At 40.1% G+C, this 22,516-nt stretch overlaps 1 protein-coding gene across 1 annotated transcript in view; it reads left to right on the forward strand.

Moving 5' to 3' along the window:
• CUL3 (cullin 3) overlaps positions 1-17,791 on the forward strand; it is a 107,732-nt gene extending 89,941 nt beyond the window's left edge. The window contains exons 13-16 of the mRNA XM_032777911.1: positions 33-167; positions 5,821-6,007; positions 15,506-15,651; positions 16,589-17,791. Coding sequence (XP_032633802.1) covers positions 33-167; positions 5,821-6,007; positions 15,506-15,651; positions 16,589-16,720 — 600 coding nt within the window. The 3' untranslated portion in view covers positions 16,721-17,791. The remainder of the gene's footprint in view (positions 1-32; positions 168-5,820; positions 6,008-15,505; positions 15,652-16,588) is intronic.
• Positions 17,792-22,516: the final 4,725 nt, after the last annotated feature.

Below are 22,516 nucleotides of genomic sequence, written 5' to 3' on the forward strand. Positions count from 1 at the left end.
GTGATTTCATGACTTCTTTTAAATTCAAACAGGAAGACGGCTCAGAGGTTGGTGTAGGAGGTGCCCAAGTAACTGGCTCAAATACAAGGAAGCACATATTGCAAGTTTCCACTTTCCAGATGACGATACTAATGCTCTTTAACAACAGAGAAAAATACACGTTTGAGGTATGATTTGTGGCTTTCTAAGCTGACTTTAAAAAAAAGTTAAAATGTATTCTGCAGATAGATGCAGCACATATGTAGATCTATGGTATTTTGCATAAGTTGTGTAGGAAATCTTGACCTATGTACAAAGATCTTTTGATGCCAAGGGAATATACCTCATTCGTCCCTAGCGCGCACACCCTTTTTTTTTTTTTTTTTTAAACTTTGGTAGTGAAAGTTTGGAGTCCATAATAATTTACTTTTATGGTTAGAGAGAGTGTTTTTAGCTCCATAATGTTGTTTGACATATTGTTAATCCCTTAACATATGGAATGTGTGTTTCTTAAAGAAGTTTCCATTGGGATTGTATGCTGTGAAACCCTTATTAAAAATGCGGGCTGTGTGTAGCTGCAAGCCACTCTTCCTTGGAACACTTGAACAAAGGGGCCAGGGCCCTTAACCATTTATTTCCTTTAAAGGTGTTGAAAATTGACTGATTGCCTTAGTCATTCTCTAGTCCAGAAACTCAGGATTTAGAAGTATATACCTCTAGACCCCAGCTGCGTATAGGGAAAAGATATTCTGCACAACAGTGTAAAATACTGTTTTAAGACTGCTTTAAGTTAAAAGGCTTTTATTCGGTATAGCCAGTCAGTGAAGATGGGGCCCAAATTGTTTTGGGTCCATTTATTTAAATACTCGAGGATCCACTTGTACCTAAAGCTTTAAAAAAATTGATTTCATTTTGTTTGGTCTTTTTTTTCTTGAAGAAATCTTTATTCTTGATACATGTTTCATATTCTGAGTTATCAAATCTTGGAATAGGAAGAATCTGCCTTTATTTGATTGCTGAATAGTAGTTAATATATTCAGCACCAGTAAAATAGTGATACTTTGTTCTATCGACCTCATGATGTGCTGTGATAGCATGACTTTGCAGATAGTAAGTGCATGCACTCACAAAAGCATAAGATTGCCAGAACATAGATCAGTGATGTGTAAGTGCTTGTGCAAAACACAAAGGTTGATAGACTGACTTTATTTTTCAGTTGCCTTTGCAACTACACAAGGTTTGCTATTCTTTATCTATTTCACACAAGAATACTTCTGAGGGCATTCTGTGCCAAAAAATTAGAAATTCTGCACACAGTATTTTAAAATTCTGCAAGTTTTATTTGTCAATAAATAAATGCAGAGACCTCCAGCATGGTAGTGGGGAGCACAGGCCACTGGCTGCATGAAGGTGGGAGATCACTCTGCGGCCCTCCAGCTTCTATCCCCGGGACATGGACTCAGTGGTGAGGCTGCACCCGACCCTGATATAGCACAAGGCCTGGGCCTACACCAGGAACACCATGGGGCCTTCCCTTCTGTGCCAGGTGCACCAGGTGTGGGGCAGGCAGTCTCAACCAGGAGGGATCCAGGTGTGGGGTGAGAGGATTCTGTGTGGGACAGTCTGAGTGCAAGCAACTCAGTGCGGGGTCTAGGTATAGGGGGGATCTGGATGCACAGAGACTCAATGGGGGGGTTCCAGGTGCGGGGACAATGGGACTCTCCAGGGGCTTCCAAGTGAAAGTGGTTGGCGCTCAGCAGAGGGGTCTGGGTGTGGGAGTCTCAGTGGCGGGTCTGGGTGCTTGGGGGGTGAGGGGGTCTGTGTGCAGCTAGCTGGGGGTCAGTGGCGTGGAGATCTGGATGTGGGGGCTCAGGCTGGTGCAGGGAGTGGGGCATCAGAGCGGGTATTTGAGTTCAGGGAGTTCAGTGGGGGATAGTCTGGGTATAGAGGTGGGGATCCAGAGGCAGGGGGGTTGAGGTTCGGGGGGTTGGGTTGGGTTGGGTATGGAGGACTAGGGGAGTTCTGGATGTACCGCGTGAGGCTTGGCACAGGTGTCTGGGTATGGGAGGTCTGGATGCACAGGGATTGGGTGGATGAGGGAGCAGCTTCCCATACAGTGAACCTTCCCCCCACTGTTGAGGAGCAATGGAGGCAGGAAGCAGTGGTGGATATTGCGCTTTCTGCATCTAGGGTTGGGTCTGACACAGCCCCAGCTACTCGTCTCCTGCCTTGAGCCCAGCAACTGATTCCAGCTCATGGTAAGAGCCACGGGCTGGGGTGTCCCCAGCCCTGTGGTGGTTTACTGTGTTGCCGGCTGCGCCGGGTAACTGAATCGATGTACCTACGCTGCTACGGAGTGCTGCATGACCGCTCTTGCAGCTTCCCTTTGCTTCCTTGTCAGAAAGTCATTTTTTCTGTGTGAGACATGAATTCTGCACACATGCAGTGGCACAGAATTCCCCCAGGAGTAACAAGTACAGATTGGAGAGTGGACAGGTAGAGATCACCAGAGCAGCCAAAATGGACAGTGAGTTCTAGTTTTTAGATTGTCTTCTATAGACTGTTGATTTAACAGTGTTGTCCCCACAAACAGTGGGAACCTGTTGAGGCACTGGGGTGGACGGGCATGGCCCTGCCCATTGCTAAAGGCTTTGAGCATAAAGGGAGGAGCCACCAAACCCAGGCATCAACTAAATCCAGGGGACAAGGAGTGTAGGTCACAGGGATGAAATAAGGGACCCAGGGGGAGACACCAAGCAGAGAATCCCAGACAGTGCCCCTTGCCCCTCAAGGCATCTAGGGAGTCAGTGGACATCACCCAGAGGAATTCTGCCCAGATACATGTCTTAAAGAGCGATCAGAAGTAGGCTCCACAGACATAGAGCACCCTCCTGTCCAGCTTCCTTTTCTAATGTGCATGGGGTGGGGACAGGGCTCTGGAGGACCATGTTATATCAGGGTAGAGGTGTATTTTCTCTTTTGGAGCAGTGCTGACACTTAATAGTTGATGAGCTATTGTAGGAGCACAGAGTAATACCATTTAGACTTTGAGGAAAGAGTTTTGCTTTTTAATTGTTGGAGGTACATATGTTAGGGCTTTGTGTAACTAGTTGGTTATTTTTGCGAGGGGAAAAAATGGGCTTATTTTAATGGTGCTTCCATATGAGAGGGAAATTTTTCTGAATAGTTTAAGGTTTTGTATTCTCTTAATAACTTATCCCATTCTTTCCAGGTGGGTTACTCCTTATATTCAAAAGTTATGTTGTTGTTTATTTCAGTGTCTGGTAAAGAATGATTAAATATTTTGAAGTATATGTCATCAAAAGCTTGATTTGTTCACAAATTGAAGATTTGTCCCATACCTAACCATGTCCAATGTGAAATTCAAAGTTTGATATGTATGAAATTGTTACATAATTCAGCAAAACTAGTTCATTAAGTTTAGTCTGACTTCTTAATTCATGCTATTCCTTTTTTCCCCTCTTCCACGTTGAGTGAGCTTTAAAGGTTGGTGAAGCCTGTACAATTTAAAATTCTTTTGGCTCTGTGGATTTTTCAACCATGTTAATGTTGAAACAATTATTTAATTCCTTGCTATAAGAAACAAACTTAAGATGTCTGGAATTTGACACACTGTATTGTTTGTTAGTTATTGCAGCCTATTGTGTAGTTTCCAGACTCAGCTCCTTTAGATCTGTTGTAGATATGTTCATCTGCATAACAGGTTGTAATTAGAGCTTTTCTCTCCAAAATGAAATGGCTATAACATACCAGATGACTGAAAGTAGGGGGGAAAACACTTTAAAAATATCTATTTTAAATCTTAAAAAGATATTTGTGTCTTTATAAAAAGATGTGCATTTGTAAAAATACCTGCTGATGACTTAAACTTTGTTAGGATGCAGTAACTCCTGTTGTTCATGTTAATAGAAAAATTGTAATTCTTGTACCCTTCTTCTAGAAACCTTTCTGTGCTACAAATTGCTGATTACCCTCCACCCCCATCAAAGTCAACTGATGGATGGTGCTCATCGTATCACAGCATCAAATCGTTTCTGTGATGCTCATTTAAAGGCAATTTGTGCATTTCTGAAAGACCGGATTTAATGCAAGTGTCAGTTTAAGGACAAACTATAATGTTGAGAATTAAAATACGCACAGTATGTAGTGAACCACTCCATTTACCCCCCGGCCTGGTTAATAAGGATGTACAGCATTAAAAACTGATTCTAAATTTTTATTTTAGTTCTGTATTTCACTTTCAGTGGCAGTAGTCAGAATTTTATTGAGGTGAAAAGTACAGCAATGATTATTGATATCAGGGTGTTGGACTGAAATCTCATTGGCAGCAGTAGGTTGTGCTGGAACTGCTGGCCTTGAGGCATTATATTTAAATAAAAAATTAAAAAACTTATTTACTCATCGTTGTAAGTAGTTAATTTATATGGCCAAGATCCACTTTCTTTTGGTTTACTGAAGTGGTCCTGATTATGTCATTGCAATAAGGTTCATTTTTCAAGACAAAAATGTTTGTAATTTACTCTTTAAAAATGCACTTTAGCTGAAACTTGATAAACAAATACAGGATAGAACCAAATTGGTGGTTATATTTAAATGAAACTAGAAATGAGCAAATGTCCGCTCTTCATGTCACCCTAGAGGTGGGCTTTTTGGGTATTGGCGGGTGTAATGTGAAGGTGTTCCGCTAGCAGTCGGAAAGCACATTGCAGTAGTTCAAAACTTCAGCATCTATTAAAAAAAAAAAAAGGAAAATGAGGATTGATGCCTCAGCTTTTAAATGGCTCTCAGTAGAACTCTCAGGATCACTGACTTTCTATGCGAATCCAAATAGTGTTAACATTTTTGTGAAGGAGACAGCAAAACATGCCATAGCTTATATTTCTCCCAACAAGCGACTCTGAGAGGCACTAAAACTACTGTAACACTTGATGGAAATTTGAGGGACTTGATAGATAAGCTGATAACACTGCTTTAAAAGACTGTGCAAAGCACTGCTAGAGTGTATTTGTGAAGGAATGTTTTGCTTTGTATGGGTTCTAACAGTGTTTCTGCTACTAATGTTTTAGTAGTTATCTTTCAAATGTCATCTGTTGTACTTTTTTGCTGAGGTGGACCAGACTGTCAGTTTTGTTCTCTTCTGAGTGTAAGGTGGAAATAAAACTAATCTTAAGCAGCTCTTTACTTTATTAGGGGTGTACTCCACAGGAGGGTCAGAAAACACATTTTTGTGAAAAAGCTGGTGCCAGGATGAGACTCATTTGATATTTCTTGTAAGGCTGTCAGCTTTTCATGTTAACGAACTGCCTTACCTGGCTTGATAAGGTGCTTTTGATAGCAATCAAGGAAATTTCTGACAGAAAGCTATGTATACTTTTTTCATTGAACTGATGATGAAGGTAATTTTGGAGCTCAGTTTTCATTCCATAAAGCAACATTAGACAGAATGGAAATAAACCCTTTTGGCTTTCTCAGGAGATAAATTGAGTGTTAACAGCTAATTATTCATTTTGTTCCTTTCATCACACTGGCAACTGTTGACTTTAAATTGTACTTGAAGAAATCCACTTTCTCCAAATCAACCCATGTTCATCATAAGCCTTTTTGCATAGTGCTTATTTGACTATCACTAAAGGAATTCTAACTTTTCAATCATCTAAAGAATCTACATATCAGAATGTAGTTTTGAGAGCCAAGGATTATCTTTTTGAGCAATCATGGGTTTTTTGCTCCCTCTTCTCCTCCCCCTCCCCCCCCAATAAGCTACCTAATGTGTTCTGACATTAACTATAAGCTATTGATGATGACATGGTTTTCCTCCAGGAAATTCAACAAGAAACTGATATCCCCGAAAGAGAGCTTGTTAGAGCCCTACAGTCCCTTGCATGTGGCAAACCAACACAACGAGTTCTCACAAAAGAGCCTAAATCAAAAGAAATAGAAAATGGTCATATATTTACAGTAAATGATCAGTTCACATCCAAATTGCACAGAGTCAAGATTCAAACAGGTAAGTCTGTTTTTATATTCTGTTCTCTTGTACTCCAAAAATATCTTAAGTTGTAAAATGTTGGCATCTATGTTGAAGGTAAATGCATCACACTAGCAAAAGGAAAATATTAAGCTGTAAAAACTATTGCCGTTGACTCGTAGCCTGAAAGCAAAAATTTAAATGAGGAGGAAATCCAAAGCACTTACAGAAAGTAATAGTTCAGTTAAGTGGGGATGGTTTTGTTTTTTTTTTTTGTTTTTTGTTTTTTTTTAGTATGTAGTCCTCTCCAACAAGGAGAAGAAGGCGGAAGGACTGTAGCTTTTAAATTAAATTACTATCTTTTTAAACTTTCTAGGCTGTATTCTGATTTACTTGAGAGAGAGAGAGACCCTCAAACTATGGGTCGGGATCCCAAAGTGGGTCGCAACCCTGTTTTAATGGGGTTGCCAGGGCTGGCTTTAGACTTGCTGGGGGCCAGGGCCAAAGCCTGAGCCTCATTGCCAGGGGCCGAAGCCCAAGGCTGTCAGCTTTGGGCAGTGGGGCTCAGGTTACAGGCTCCCTGCCTGGGGCTGAAACCCTTGGCTCAGGCAAGTCTGGGTTTTAATCTCCCTCTCCTGGGGTTGTGTAGTAATTTTTGTTCTCAGAAAGGGGTCACACTGCAATGAAGTTTGAGAACCCCTAGTCTATCTCATAGGCTTATAACTTACTCTACTGTATGAAATTACTGATTTGTCATTTTCTTCGGTGAACGTTGGGTGCTTTTTCTGGCTATGCTAGATGTTCATTGTGCCCTTGTTCAGTCATTATTATTTAATCTGAGATTTGCTTTCCTCACTTGTGGAGTCAGGATGACTACTACTTGGAGTGGATGCACACATGTATTCCACTCAGGTGTGCATATACCCAGCACACTAGAGCCAGTTTTCTGTAGCAGTGCCCATCAGGTTGATGCATGCACCGTGCACATCCTTATGGCCCCTCCTGAGGCTACAAAAAGGCACTGACACCCCTACTCCCTCAGTTCTTTCCCATAGATTGAGCTGGAGCTTGCTTTGCAGTTTTCCTAACATTTTTTCTTATGCATGAATAGCTAGTTTAGTTTTCTTATCTCTAAATAGTTAGTTAGCAGTTAATATTTGTTAAATGATTTTTATTTGATTTTTATTTTAAAGTTTTCTTTTTAGCCATTGTTAGTTTTGATGCTAGACACCATTGCCATGCAGGGCTTGACGGCTTTATGCACTGCCTGTCATGTGGGTGTATATCCTGAATAGTTACCCCACATGTGCTGCCCTTTCTTCTCGGCAAGGGGCACATTAAGGAGAGATGCAGTATTTGTTGCTCTTTCAAGAAAAGAACACAGATTTTGAGAGATCTATACCTCATGGAGCAGGTTTTCAGGCTTGTCATGATGCCCTGTTTCCTGCACTAAGACAGACCCTTGAACTTGGACTCTTCTCCACAGTGAAAAAGGGGCAGTCGTCTTTTGCAGCACCTCCCCATGAAAGGACACATAAGATATATTGAAGCCACTCAAAGTCTAAGAAGTTTGTCTTCTCTGAAAAAGGATTTGGAGCATCCTGGGGACTCATCGGGTATCCAGGATAGAGCTGAGCCATTTACCTGTTACTTCGCCAGTACTGCATGAGAGGAACTTGGTACTGTGCTATCAACTCTATAACTATCATCTGCAGGATAGCTGTCGAGTCCGGTGCCAATGGGCACCCATTTGGTACCAACAACCCTGCAAGCTTACGAGGCAGCAAAGTATTTGCATTTCCTCTTCTGTTCCAGACTCCTCTGTGGTTTAGGAGTCCATTGCTTTGAGGGCAACTCTTGGGGTACTGGGTCCTTCTCAGTTCTAGTGCAGAGACTGTAGGGTTACCAACACCAGTACCAGCTAAGGAGAATGGCCAGGGTTCAGCTTCTTCTGTGGTACCATCTTTCACACAGCGCACACTGTCAGCATCAGTACGGTCTCCATCTTTTTTGTCTATCTCTGTCCCTGAGTCAGCCTCAGTACTAGAGTGAGAATTAGCTTGGATACTTACAGTCTCTACCACAGCACCAACTATGAGATATTTCCCGGCACCCTCTTGTGGTGCTGTGCCATTGATGTCTCATGAAGCCTTTAGGGTACAGACTGCCATACCTACTTCATTTTGGCCAATATTGATGTCTTCGTGATGGGCTGGAAATCAACCTGGCCCCATCAGATTTTTCACCCCAAATCCCTAATGACTATTCAGATGACTCCCTGCAGTGTGGTTTGGAGTCCTTCAGTAGTTTGCTGTCCCCCGCTAGATGCAAAAGATCTAGCAAATCTTCTAGACTGCCTCTAGAAGGAGAGCATCGGTCCCAAGACAGATCATCAGAAGGGGACAGATGACTGGCCTAGTTCTTACTAGTCTCCCATTCCTTGTACTTCAATGGCCATTTTGGAATCCCTGGGGTGTTTCCCGTTCCCCTTGGTCGCCAGCGTCTGCCCAGTCTAGGAGAAGGTCAGCAGAGTGTACGATGACAGAGTTTCCAGAGCTGCCTTGGTTGCAAGTATGATAGGGCACTGGTACCCCAGACCAGCCAGTGCTGCAGGAGAAACCATTTCTCAGGGAACTAATTCTTATCACAGGAGGATCCATTCACTCCAGTTAACCTTTTTTTCCTCCTCACATATTGACTCCATGATTCTGGATACTTCTCCAGTTCCAGGTTATTTGAAATTTCATCAGGAGCTTCTCAGAAAAATGGCGGTGGCTTTGGGCATACAAGTTCAGTTTGAACAAGAAGACACAACCTTTTTGACATTCTCCAGGCTTGTGCTCCAGAGAGGGTAGCCCTCCCTATTAATGAGGCTGTTCTAGAGCTGTCAAAAACTTTAAAGCATTCACCATCCTTCTTTAACTCTAACAGCGAACTGCATGGTCAAACTCTGTCATGTCCCTTTGCAAACTGGGATGCAGTGTGTAAATTTACTGAGAGAATGGTTATCAGAGGACATAAAGGAAGAATTTAAGGCTTTCATCACAGAAGGTTATATGGTAGCCAAGACATTGGTCCAGTCTGTGCTTGATGCAGCTGCTCAAGTGATGGCCTGTGCAATAACAATGAGGAGAGCTTCCTGGTTATGGAACTCAGAAAGAGCTACAGACATGCAAAAAATTGGTATGCAGGGCTTGTTGGGCTTTCGTATTATGGTCAGTATTGTTTTTGGGATAAAACCAGTGAGGCCTTCCATTCTTTTAATGACTCTCAAGCTACACTTCACTCATTAGGGATCTGTATTCCAGTGACTAACAGGTGACAGTACAGACCTCAACAATCCCAGTACCACCAGCAGTATTACAGGCAGCCTTTCTACACATTAAGTCAACCAAATTCTCCAAAAAGAAACATAAATCACTAACTTCAGCACCACACAAGCAGCTCATGCTCAATCAGTTGTAGGGAAAAGTCCGAAGTCTGGGCAGCTACTGATAGGCCATGGTTCATCCGCCAGTCTCCCCGTGGGCAGTACCCAGGCTCCCAGTGGGGAGCTGGTAGCTTTGTGGGTACAGCCCGGCTCGAATCGGGGAGCCCGGGGGGTACAGTCATCAGCATTCTCCCTTCCATTTTCTCAGTGCTTGGGAATCTGTAATGACAAACACATCAGTTCTAAGCACTGTAAGAATGAATATCCTTTTCAGTTTCTGCCCGCCCCTCATCCCTTTTCAGGGACCCATCTCATAAATCAATACTCTTGCAAGAAGTTCAGATTCTGCTTATGCTAGGGGCCACAGAAGAATTTCCCCTTCAACATCAGGGAAAGGGGTTTTGTACACAATTCGTTGTGATTTCCAAGTCCAAGAGGGTTTGAGAATCATTCTAGATCTTTGAAATGTCAGCAAGTATGTGAGATTTTGCAAGATCTCCCTAGCATCAGTTACTCCTTCCCTAGATTGCAATGACTGGTTTGCTTCCCTCAGTCTGCAGGGTGCTAACTTCCATGTGGTAATCTCACCAAATTACAGGAAGTTTCTAAGACTTGTGATAGTGGGACAGAATTATCAGTACACAGTACTTCCCTTCAGCCTATTATTAGCCCTGCCACTATTCCCAACTGCATGGCAGTTTTGACAGCTTGTTTGGAGGAGAGAAATTCATATTTTCCCTTATCTGGACAATTGGTTCATTCAGGGCAAATCTGAACATCAGGTTCTCTGCCACATCAGGTTTATCCTTTGAATTTTCAACTGTCTAGAAATCTACATTTTCCCTAACACACAATCAAGTTCTTTAGAAGTTCTATGATTTTGACTGCTTTTCTCCATCAGAAGAGATTTCAGACAATTCACTAGTTGTTCCTGCCTCTCAAGTCACACTTTACCACCACAGTCTGAGCCTGTCTGAGGTTACTAGGCCACATGGCCTCATATACTTATGTGACCCAACTTGTCAGTCTTGCATGTACATCTTCCATGGATGACTAAAGTCAGTCTATTGACCAAACAGACATCCCTTAGACAAGTTGGTCCATGTACCGCCTTCTATTCTAGTATCTTTAGAATGGTGGATGGGTCAAAAAAATGTATGTGGGGAGAGGTACTATTTTCTTATCCTCTTGCATCTAAGACTGTCATTATCAATGTGTCCAATAGGATGGGATGCTTACATAGGTTATGTAATAAACCAGAAATAAGTTTATTAACTACAAAAGTGAATTTTAAGTGAATATAAGAGATGACAGACTGGAACAAAGCCGATTACGGAGCAAATGAACCTAAGTACGCAGGCTAAGCTCAATATACTTAAGAAACAAGTTACAAAATGTAATTTCATACCCTAAATGTTATTTTAGGCAGGTTGCAGAGTTTCTGTGGTTCAGCGTTCCAGTTATATTTCTTTTCAGACTGGACCCCTGTCTCAGTCTGTACTTCCCCCGCCTTCCCTTGAGGTGGCTTTAGCAGTCTTTCTTCTTGGGCAGACAGGCCGTGGAGAGGAGGAGTCCCATTTGCCTTTCTCCTCACCTCAAATAGAATTTACATAAGGCAGGAATCCTTAGTTTCCCAAACTTGACCCCCCTTCCTTTACAGTGGAAAGTTACAAGAAGTCCTGGGTAATGTTTAGTATCAAGTGACAAGACCTACTAGTGTCACAGTTACATCCCCTGATGCCTCCCAGGAGGGGGAGAGATTAGTGTCTTCATGGTTTTGTTGTCCTTCCCTAATGGCTCATCAAATTTGATGGCCTGTCATCTGGTGAGTGTCTTCCCAATACACATCCAGTTGTAATGGTTACATAGTCCATATTCCTAACTTTAGATACAGAAGTGATGCATGCATACAAATTGGATACTGACACATTCAGTAAATTGTAACTTTTCCAGTGATATCCTACAAGACCCATTTTGCATAAAGTACATCTCAGTTATGTCATATTCGGGCTCCCTATGAGCAGTGCCCAGGCTCCCAGTGGGGAGCTGGTAGCTAGGTGGGCACAGTCCGGCTTGGAGGGGGAGCCCTGGGGGTAGCTGGGCTGTAGCTGGAGCCGCCCATCCTCCCCAGGATGACAGTTCGGCCTTTTTCTCAATATCCCGGCTCCATGCTGGAGCCATGAATTTGACAAGAATGACAGCCAACAATTGATATAAGTAATGCACGGACACTGCATTGCCCTAACTACACTGACATAAGCTCAACACCTCTCGTGGAGATGGAGTTACTATGTCAGTGGGAGCAAGGCTATAGTGTGCACACTGACATAATTAGGTCGACATACGCTGCTTTACATCAGCATAACTCTTTAGTGTAGACTATGCCTAAATAATACTTAACTAGTTCTATATTTTAGCCTCAGATTTTTGCCATTTACATTGATGTTCACTGCTAACCTCTTCTGATGAAACTGAAACAAAAAGGCATTTAACACTTTGGTCATTGCTGCATTTTCTATTAGTCTTTCCCTCTTTATTGAGCAATGGACCTACCGTGTCGTTGGTCTTGATCTTCTTGCTTCTGATGTATTTTAAAAATGTTTTCTTGTTACCCTCTATATTGCTAGCTAGTTTGATCTTTTTTTGTGCTTTGGCCTTTCTAATTTTGTCCCAGCAAGCTTGTCTTGTTTTTTATTTTCATTCTTCATAATTTGACCTAATTTCCACTTTTTGTATGACTCGTTTTTGAGTTTCAGGTTGTTGAAGATCTCCTGGGTAAGCCAGAGTGGTCTTTTACCATACTTCCTATCTTTCCTATATGCTGAGAGAGTTTGCTCTTGTGCCTTTAATCATGTCTCTTTAATAAAACTACCAATTTTCTTGAATACTTTTTTTTGCCTTAGACTTGCTTCCCACATCATCGTACCTACCAATTATCTGCGTTTGCTAAGGTCCGTTGTCTTTAAGATGCTGTTTTCCCTTCTGCCATTCCTTAGAATCATGAGCTCATCATTTCATGATAACTTATACCCAAGCTGCCTTCCGCCACCAAATTTTCAACTATTTCCTCCCTATTTGTCAGAATCAGTCTAGAACAGCCTCTCCCCCAGTTGCTTTGCAATCTTCTGAAATAAAATGTTGTTTCCAATGGATTCCAAGAACTTCTTCAGTTTGTCCTCCAGTTCAGGGAAGATCTGGGTTTGGGGGTTTGGGGTTTTTTTTTTTTAATCTGATGGTTTCTAGCCTTTTTTAAAAGGAATTGTTTAATTCTTTCCCTGAGTAAAGGATGCATTTGCCACCTTGGAATCTTAATATTGTATTGGCCACTTTAATGGGCCTTCCATTTGAACCTATAGGCCACCTGTTCTTTGTGTCGCCTGTGTCAGAAGACATCCTTTCTCATAGTCATTATGTTAGCCAGAAGAGTGGATCAGCTTCAGACTGTCATGGCAGGACTCCCATATATACTGTGTTTTCAAAGATAATGTAACTTTGTGGCCCCAGCCGAAGTTTCTGTCTGAAGTGGTATCTGCCTTTCATCTGAGCCAGACAATATACTTACTGGTTTTCTTCCTTCAAAACCACACTTACATAAAGATGATGAACGTATACGTGCTTTGTACGTAAGATGTGCATTAATCTTTTAACTGGACAGGATTAAATCTTTCAGGTTTGTCTCCTTGATTTGTGTATTTCTTATGCTGATAGAATGAAAGGTCACATCACACACAATTTCTAGATGGAATATTTCCTGTATTACTGTAGTTGATGGGGTAGCGAACATGCTGCCTCCACAGAGACTGCTCACTCAATGAGAACATAAGCTAATTCAGTGGCTTTTCTGAAGGACATATCCATGTTGGATGTTTGTAGAGCTGCCCCTTGGCCCTCAGAGAATACCTTCACTCATCATTACGCCATTGTGACTGCTTCGAGATCTGATGCAAATTTTGGGAAGGTTGTGTTGTAGTCACTATTAGGGCTCAGAGTGACTTTACCTCCTAACAGTACTGCTTTGTGAGTTACCGCTATGTAATACACATGTGCAACCACTTGAAGAAACAAAAACTATTACTTACCTGTATTGTAACTGTTTTTCAAGATGATGTTGCATGTGTGTAGTCCACTAAACCCCTCCTTCCCTGTGCATTGGAGTCCTGTTCCTTCATATTTCTGGCGTGAAGGAACTGAGCGGGATTGGGGCAGCACTGCCCTTTTAGAGGCTCAGGAGAGGCCATGGATATGTGCAGGGTGCATGCAACGCCCTGACAGGTACTTCTGCAAAAAAATCTTTGGCTCCAGCATGCTGGGTGTGCTGGGAGTAGAATACCTGTGTGCAAAAACATCTTGAAGAATAACAGTACAGGTAAGTAACCATTTTTGCCTAGCTCACTGAAGTTTTGAAGTTAAATTGTGAAATATGTTGAGACACTTGTATATATGGGTATGTGAGTGCAGTATGTTAAGACTTATTATTCATACACTTCATGTATGAACTAAGATCTATCTAACCCCTATCCCACAATACACAGTGGTAACATTTAAAAAGCGTCTTAAAATATTCTGTAATTTTGAGAGAGATTCTTTGTACTTGTAATAGAACATATCATTGGAACTGGCAATTCTCAGATTTTAAGTGCAATCACTGTACTTCTCTCATGCCAGACATTGTAAATATTACAGACATTTTAACTCTTTCCTAACAGTGGATGTGGACAAGATTGCAAACATCTTAAACCCAACAGTATGCTCTTGTGATTACACTACACATATGTTGTTGCATAAACTACAATGAATTTGGGTGTCTGTAGATGAAAGCAGAATGCCCAGGTATCCATGATTTAACATGTCTACCTTGCTTGGAGTATTCTTAAGGTGACAGAGACACAATAGCAGGTTACCGGTGTTTTAGAGCACCTTAACTAGTGCCTCACATACTCCGTGGCACAAGGGGACCAAGGTCTGTGGCAACACCTAATTTCCAATGGGATACTAAATTATTCTCTTACTGTGCAATCCTCTTATTCTCATCACCCTTTGCACGACATAAACAAGTACAATTATAGCTCTTAATTGAAAATACCCATTGATGCAAAATTCATACAGTTATTTTCATCAGAGGTTATATTTGAGTTTTGGCCTCTTGTTTTCTAGGCTAGCAGCACAGCAGAACCAATTCTTGACTCCATGAGAGGATACATCTTGCAGCATTCTCTAGTGAACAATTGAAAAAAAAGGTTCTTTCTATCTTTAGCCAGAGGGAAGGCTGCCATGGTGTTCAAGGGTTTTGAGTGGAGAGAGTAAAATGAGAAAAGAGGACATCTAGAAGCTAGAAAACTCCTATTCAAAAGCAGGAAACATTGAATTTGTGTATGGAAGAAGAGGTGCCCGGAAATAATAGCTGTAGGGGGAGAGAGACTGGAAGCAAGGACAGAAATAAGAAATTGGCAATGGTAGAAAATGCACAAAATCCAAAAGAGGCAGAGAACAAATTGAATAATTTGATTGGTATTTTTCTTTTGGCTAATTATCTTCAGCAGTTTGGTTTGGAAAGTAAACTTGTAAATATAATTCTGTCTCTTTCCTTACTGTGTTGCAATTCCCACTGTAATTGAAACGTCTCCTTAATTGAAGCAGTCTCCTGACAAGCAAAGAGATAAAACCCAGCTACACTGTCAGAATTCTTTTCTTTGACACACACTCTAAATTATGTGCAATTTAATAAGAAAACACCATATATAACCCATAGCTTCAAAGTTAATTTGGCAAAATCTATGTAGTTCTAAAGAGAAGAATCTTCAATATGACAATAGCCAAAAAAAAGTTTTGCAAACAAAGATCAGTACTGTTTGAAAAGCAGAGAAGTTTGACATTACATTTTAAACAGTAAATAGCAACTGACAAAATAGTAACACATACTTACACATGCATTGATTGCTACGTATGTCTGTCTTCTTGTGGCCACATTTCACTAAAAAACACACTTGTAAATGTCACAAACCAAGAAACTTAAATCCACTGTGGGTGAAATTAAATTTTGTGCATATCAATGTTATTGAAATTAGTAATATTGACTTTTGCTTAAGGTATTTCATCTTCTCTTTTAGTTGCTGCCAAACAAGGGGAATCAGACCCAGAAAGAAAAGAAACAAGGCAGAAAGTAGATGACGACAGAAAACATGAGATAGAAGCTGCTATAGTGCGGATAATGAAATCTAGAAAGAAGATGCAGCACAATGTGCTAGTAGCAGAGGTAACATCACATATAATATTGACGTGGTTAAGAGGTTAGGAAGAGGGCACATCTTAGATTTCTCTGTCAATTCTTACTCTTCTGTTAATGTAGCAAAGTTACAAGGCCTTATCAGCTGTCAGATTTTTAAACTGATTCTAGAGAGACTTTATATTTTTACCTCATACCTCTGGCAGCATAGATGCATTTAATTCCTTTAGTTCCTATTATGTCAACCAGATGTTTATAGTACAGTGGTTTATAACAAAAAAACAGTAGGTTGACTACAAAAGGTTGATATCCTGTATTGAACTTGTAAATTGCCAACCATGGGGTCTGATGAGTTTCAAAGAGTGAACCTTTTGTAGAGAGAGTCCTGACACTCAAAATTACTAAATTTGAAGGCTGCACAGACAGCAAATGTCTCCTGCCAGTTCTAACTGTCATGATGGGTGTAGGTTGAGAGACTTCATGATAAACACTCAATTGCACCAAGAAGTGAGAGAGCTGACAATGAAGAAACTTCAGCACAGAGTTCATGCCAACCATTCTTCTGGGTATAAATCGATTGGCTGCTGGTGTGAGGAAGGATGTTTTCTCCCATGTGGCTAACTACTTAATTGCCTGCCCTGGTGCATTATTAGGTTTTTCTCTTTCTCTGAAATATCAGCTATTAACAGTAATGGAGGTCAAATATTGGATGTGATGGACCAGTGGTACAGAAATAAAAAATAAATTTATTTTTTATATGGCTCAATCTAATTTCTATTACAAACTTAGTTTTTTTCACTTGGTTAGTACCTGAAGTGTGCAACTGGCCATGTAAACTTTAAACGTTACACCCAACCTGTTTTAACAAATGCTTTTTATGATTATTTTTAATGTGCATTTGTGTTGTGCAGCGTAACGCATTATCATCTGCAATATAGCATTAATTGTTCTCGTTTTTATGTCCTAGGTAACTCAGCAGCTGAAAGCTCGATTCTTACCAAGTCCAGTTGTTATTAAAAAACGTATTGAAGGACTTATTGAGAGAGAATATTTGGCACGAACACCTGAGGATCGCAAAGTATACACTTACGTAGCATAAAATGCGTTCAGCAAATTTGATTTATTCTTGGACTATACTCTCCGCATGAACTGGGAAGTTCTTTTAAATCATTAATATTAAAGACGACCATCTCTTCTATTAAATTACAATACATGTTCTAGACCATGCAGATCAAGCCTTTACTCCTTTTGAGAGTTTTCAACATCAATTGATTGAGCTTCAGGCTTTTCAACGTTATTCCTGTAGAGATCATTCTTATAATTCCTCGGGAAAATGTGAACGTGCTGCGTTTGTTTTCAAAACTGTATGAAAAGAGAAAAAATAAATTTAGAAAATACAGCTCATTAAAAATAAAATTGTTGGAATTTCATTTCCCCGAATCTTCAGTGTTGATGTAAATGTGTTTCTGTAGTGTTGCTTAGCACTTTGCGCATTGTGTAAGTTGGGTTCAAAAACAACACAACTGGTAAGACAGAATTCCCGGTTATATTGCTCTGCTTCAGACATTTATTTAACTAGCCATGTTTAATTTAAATATTTGGTAAATTTATAAAGACCCAAGAATACAATTTTAGCATGCTTCACTCTTCCAGCTGCACTCATTATTGTTCTGGCAATATGATCAGGAACCTTTTTGGGGCTCAGTAAAGACCGTAATAATTTTGGCTTTCCCTTCTGTAAATTGAGTTCTTCCAAATTAAGTTCTATATTGATTAGGTTTGTTCTGGTTTCTTTATAGGAAAAAGGAAAAGGTTTTAGTATGTATAAACTGTATAATAATTTTTGCTGTTGTACTCACTGCTGATAGTGGATTGTACAAGGCGATGTTTTTATTTCACTTAATGTAGACACAATAAATTTAAAATAAATGGATTTAGTGTACACAAACCACTAATTCAGTTGTTTTAGAGCACAGGGAGTACAATTTGTTGAACTAAGTACTGCCCCTTGAAGAAACGCACCAAGACTACACCTTGTTTATTAATGTCATGACCAACCAGAAGGTTTCCCCCCTTAAGTACGTATTTTAGAAGATTAAAGTGAAGCCATTGTGCACTATTCATTGTTTTAAAATGCAATCTGAAAATGCAATAAATATTCTTACTTTAATCTTAATGAAATCTTCAGTTCTTACAGCAAAACTTCTTTCACATATTGTCAATGTGGTTCAAACTGTGGATTTCAAAATTGTGATTCAAGGGCATCATTTTTCTTTGATAAGTCAGTTTCACTGCCTGCGGATGTGTATTGTACTAAAGATTCTTTTGATTAAGATATAGTTTTGACCTTACAAACAATGTACTCTATGCAGCTTCTCTGCTATAACTATGGTTTTCCCCATTTTTCATCAAACTACTGTACTTTTATTCTCAGTTTTCCTTAATTATGCTTTTTCACAAGAGATTTAAAATGTAATTGGGAAAGACTGCTTATAATATAGACACCAATTTGGAGTCAAAAAACCTGGTGATGGTCATGAAGCATTACATGAAGCATTTGTTAACTGTATCTGACAAAGGTGTCTGTTCAAATATATGGTAAAGTATATCAGCATAATTTCAGTATGGATAAAGATGCCACATAGCGGTTTCCATGGCATTTGGGGCAGTGTTTTTGCTCTGGTCTGCATATGTGTGCAGATTGATTTTACTTTTGTTTCACTGTCAGCATTTGGCAGCTAAGAAAATATATTTCTATCTCAAACATTTTATCTTGAATATTTTGTAATTTATGCCACATGCTTCAAAATCCAATAAAAGAGTGTCTTTCATTTTATCCCCAAAAGTTCCAAAAATTTTGACTAATGAAAGAAAACTCCCAAGCTTTGACATTCTCTCTCTGTTTCGCTAACTTCTGTTTCAACACTGATACTTGGAAAGCAGTCAGGCTGGAAGGCCTCTGTGGTGTCAGTTATTAAATATTTATATGTATATGAATAATATACTTTATATGACAAAAGTATTTATTTTCAATAATGTTATGGATAAGTAGTAACCTGTGTTTTCTAAATACAGTATACAGACTAAATGAGGTAATAGAATTATTTTAGAGTGCCTCTATAGAATGTTGTGTCCTAAGATGTTTAAAACTTTCCCAATATATGTGCTTTGTCCCATGTTTTCTGATGCTTACCTTTGACAAATTTCCATAAAGGGGTTTCTTTTCAAATACTAGAAAAACTTGTTTATTTTGTTAAAAGGCGCTGATGTTGTGGTAAAGTATCAAAAACCTAGACATTCAAATTCAGCACTATATATTCTGTGTTTTTGAAAAGAAGGGGGGGTGGAAAAGTGAAATTCTGATCCCACTGAAGTCAATCAGAGTTTTAGCATTTATTTCAATGGGGACAGAAGTCTATGTTGCATGTGTTCTAGCTCTTGGCTGTCAGACATTTAATGTTACGTGTAAATAATTGTGGTGTAGCTGGTGTTCTTTAACCTATATAAGCATAATATATGAAAGGATAGCAGGTAATTTAAACCTCCTTACGTAACAAGGAGTGGAATTTATTTTGCAGTTTAAAATGACTAGAATTTTAAAGAGACAGGATAGGTGAGATGATACTTTTTATTGGACCAACCTGTGTTGGTGACAGAGAGAAGCTTTTGAGCTACACGGAACTAGTCAGCAAGACAAGTTGGTTCAATAAAAGACCTCACCCATTTTGTGTCTCTAGTATCCTGGGACCAACATGGCTACAACAACACTGCAAACAATAGAATTTTAATGGCATTAATGATTTTGAAATTTACTTGTGTAATGCTTTGAAAAATCTTACCCATAAACATTAAATGTGAGATATTGAAGCAGAGAATATCTTAATGTATCAAGATGAGGATATTCAAACTGAAGTCAGTCTTAAAGAACAGCAGAAAATTGCTACAGCTCCTTTTAAGGTGAGTTTAGTACTATGTTTTTAGAATGTATAATGTGAATTTGAAATGTCTTGTGCAAACTGGAAATGTCCTGCTGTTCCTTATCTGATTTCACTTCTGATGTTCCTTTCTTAATGAGTTATCAGGCTCTTCCTGTTGAAATTTCATAAAATGGCATATATAGGGTTTACACAGCTGCCTGTATTGATGGAGATTATGAACATTATCGAGCATTTTTAAATACTATGTGTAATTCCTTTATTAATCTTACGTTTCGATATTTAAGATAGTTACATGAAAAATTAAAAAAAAAAAAACCTGCAGTTTTTCTTGTAAGATCTCAGGGCAGAATTTCAAACCAATGGTGCCTGAAATTAGACTCCTAAATCCATATTTGCCGATGGTGTCTAAAATTAGACTTCTAAATCCATTTTTACATCTCTAAACAGACATGGCCAGACTTTTAAGATGTGCCGAGCAGCTTTCATTCCCCTTCCCACGCAAATTGTTAAGTTATAGTTAAGGCTGCATGACTGCAACTTCAACAACACATGATAAAAAGTCATTTCATCAATAACCTCTCCATCGACACTTTACTTACCGCTTCCCCTTCTCAATCTCAACTACCTCCCTTCCGCATCCACATCTCCACTCTGAGTTGTTTTCTTTTATGAGCTTCCTTGTCAATTCAAAATTTATACCATAGTGTTAGCAGCAGCATGGTTTAGTGCAGTGGTCCCCAAACTTTATCGCACTCATCCATTTACTTGTTTGTCCTCACTCCCACCCCTTGGGCTGGGAGTGGGGCTGCGCCTCTGGGGAGGGGCACAGAGGTAAGGGGGCCACAGCTGGGTCCAGGAGCAGAGCCACGGCCAGGAGCGGAGCTGGGTGGCGCTCCCTCCCCATCCAGTGTGGACTGGGCCAGGCCCCAGCCAGATGGCCCTCAATGTTCCTTTGCGCCCCTTAGGGGAGGCATGCCCTATACTTCGTAGACCTCTGGCTCAGTGCTTACAGTACAGGATTGGGCATTAGGAGGCTTTGGTTTATGACCAGCTGTGATTCCCATTTGCTGTGTGCCTCAGATAATTGAATCTATAAAATTCCCCCATGCCTGCAAAACTCTGGTGAGGAGGTTAAGCTTATATTTATGAAGCAGATTCAGAGTCTTGGATGGGTAAGTGCATAAGTTAATTGGTAATACTTATTTTTTTTCCTAGACTTTTTGCAGTCCCATGGGTCATTACAGGAATCTTTAACTTTCCTTTTCCTTTGTAAAAGTTAATTGAGTGCTGCTGAAACCTGTTCAGACAGCCCCGAAGCCTTTCACATAAATCCATCTCCCGCTCAGTTCTAGTGTATGCTGGGATATTTTGATATGATCAGGAAATCAGCAACTGCGAGATACCAGTGTTGTGGACCTGCAGAACAAAAGGCATAAGCTAAGTGCACCCATTGACCGAAATGCCTTTCATCTATGAATTGAATCAGCTATTACTATAGTTTTCTGGATACCCTATATAAAATATTTTTTACCATTGCATTGTTCATGTTGTCTCCTTAAGCGGAGTGTTTCTTGATTGTTCAGGAGAAACTTGAGTCATTCTGCAGCCATTATGAGGAAGGCTTGCATAAAGAGGAGTCCTTTCTTGTGGTCCAAAGTAGCCACAACTTGGACTTATTTGATCTCTAGTTGTAGTGCGTGGCACACATGAGGACCTGCCACTGTAAGTGACTGGTTCCTGGTAATATCACCCTGTGCTTCAGAAACTATAATGTTCCTGATAAATCAGGTTACAGGAGAGGTTGCCTCTGTCTGCTAGGCTCCAGTTCATTGCCTGTTTTAAAAATTAGCATCAGGACCTCAACATAGATCTGGAAGTAGTGGGCATGCTGGCATGATGTGCTCTTTGTCACACTGCTATAACGATGTGTAATTGCCTATAGTAAGCTTGAGCTCTTAATTTCAGTTAATAGCTTTTACATTGATCCTGGACAGACAATTTATCAGAATAATCAACATGCTCAGTGTAAAGCATGCTAAAGAGCTCCTACTATATTCTCCATTAATACATCATAAGGCAAAAAGATTTGGTGAGACAAAGCACACCGCATATAGGTAAAGTAATTATCGGTGAATGCCAGAGTATGGATTTATAGCATAACTGTTACAACTAGAACGGAGTGTCTTATGAAGCATTTCTAATGTCGATGTATATCCACCGGGTTGGCTTGTCGTACAGCAGTAATATGTTCAAAATGTTTAACTAGTTTGGAAAATGGTACCAGGACTGATATATTGTGTGTTTAAATACTTTATTTGTCGCACTGTAATTTTTAGGTGTATGGTGTGTTGTATTTTTTCAGATGAAGAAAAGTTTGTTTTGGATACATATAATGCTATATATAAGGAACTAAGATTGAAAGAGTGAGCATCTAAGGACTCTTTGTGCTTTCTCTTTTTCAGTGTTGATATTTACTACTGTGGTATTTATTTTCCCCAGAGAGAAACATCAGGAGTTATTGTGAAAATAAGTGACAAATTGCTTTACATTTGTGGGAATGCTACATGCTACTCTGTGATCAGTGCTTGATGACTTGCCCCTCCATCTAAAGAAGAGCAGAGCGAGGTAACTAGCAAGCACCATGATATTAGCATGGCACAAATAGTAGGTTTCAGTTTCCGCTGTGGCAGTGTTCTTCATAATTTTTCAGGTGCTTGACAGCTGGGATGTAGCGGTAACGCCCTTCCACATCCTGCAAGTTGTCCAACACAAATTGGAGGTAGGGCAAGTAAGGATCCTATTATTAGGCACAGCCCAGTGAGAGCTAAGGGAGTGAGCTTGTGGCTGGCTACTTGGAGAAGGGAGTGAGGCAGCTGAGATTTTTTTTTTTCTTCAGGGGGTACAGAAAACTATGGAGAAGCCAAACTTGGAGAAGATTGGCAGGAATGAGTGGCTGG

The sequence above is a fragment of the Chelonoidis abingdonii genome, chromosome 8, assembly GCF_003597395.2.
Source record: "Chelonoidis abingdonii isolate Lonesome George chromosome 8, CheloAbing_2.0, whole genome shotgun sequence".
In the NCBI taxonomy this organism is placed as follows: Eukaryota; Metazoa; Chordata; order Testudines; family Testudinidae; genus Chelonoidis; species Chelonoidis abingdonii.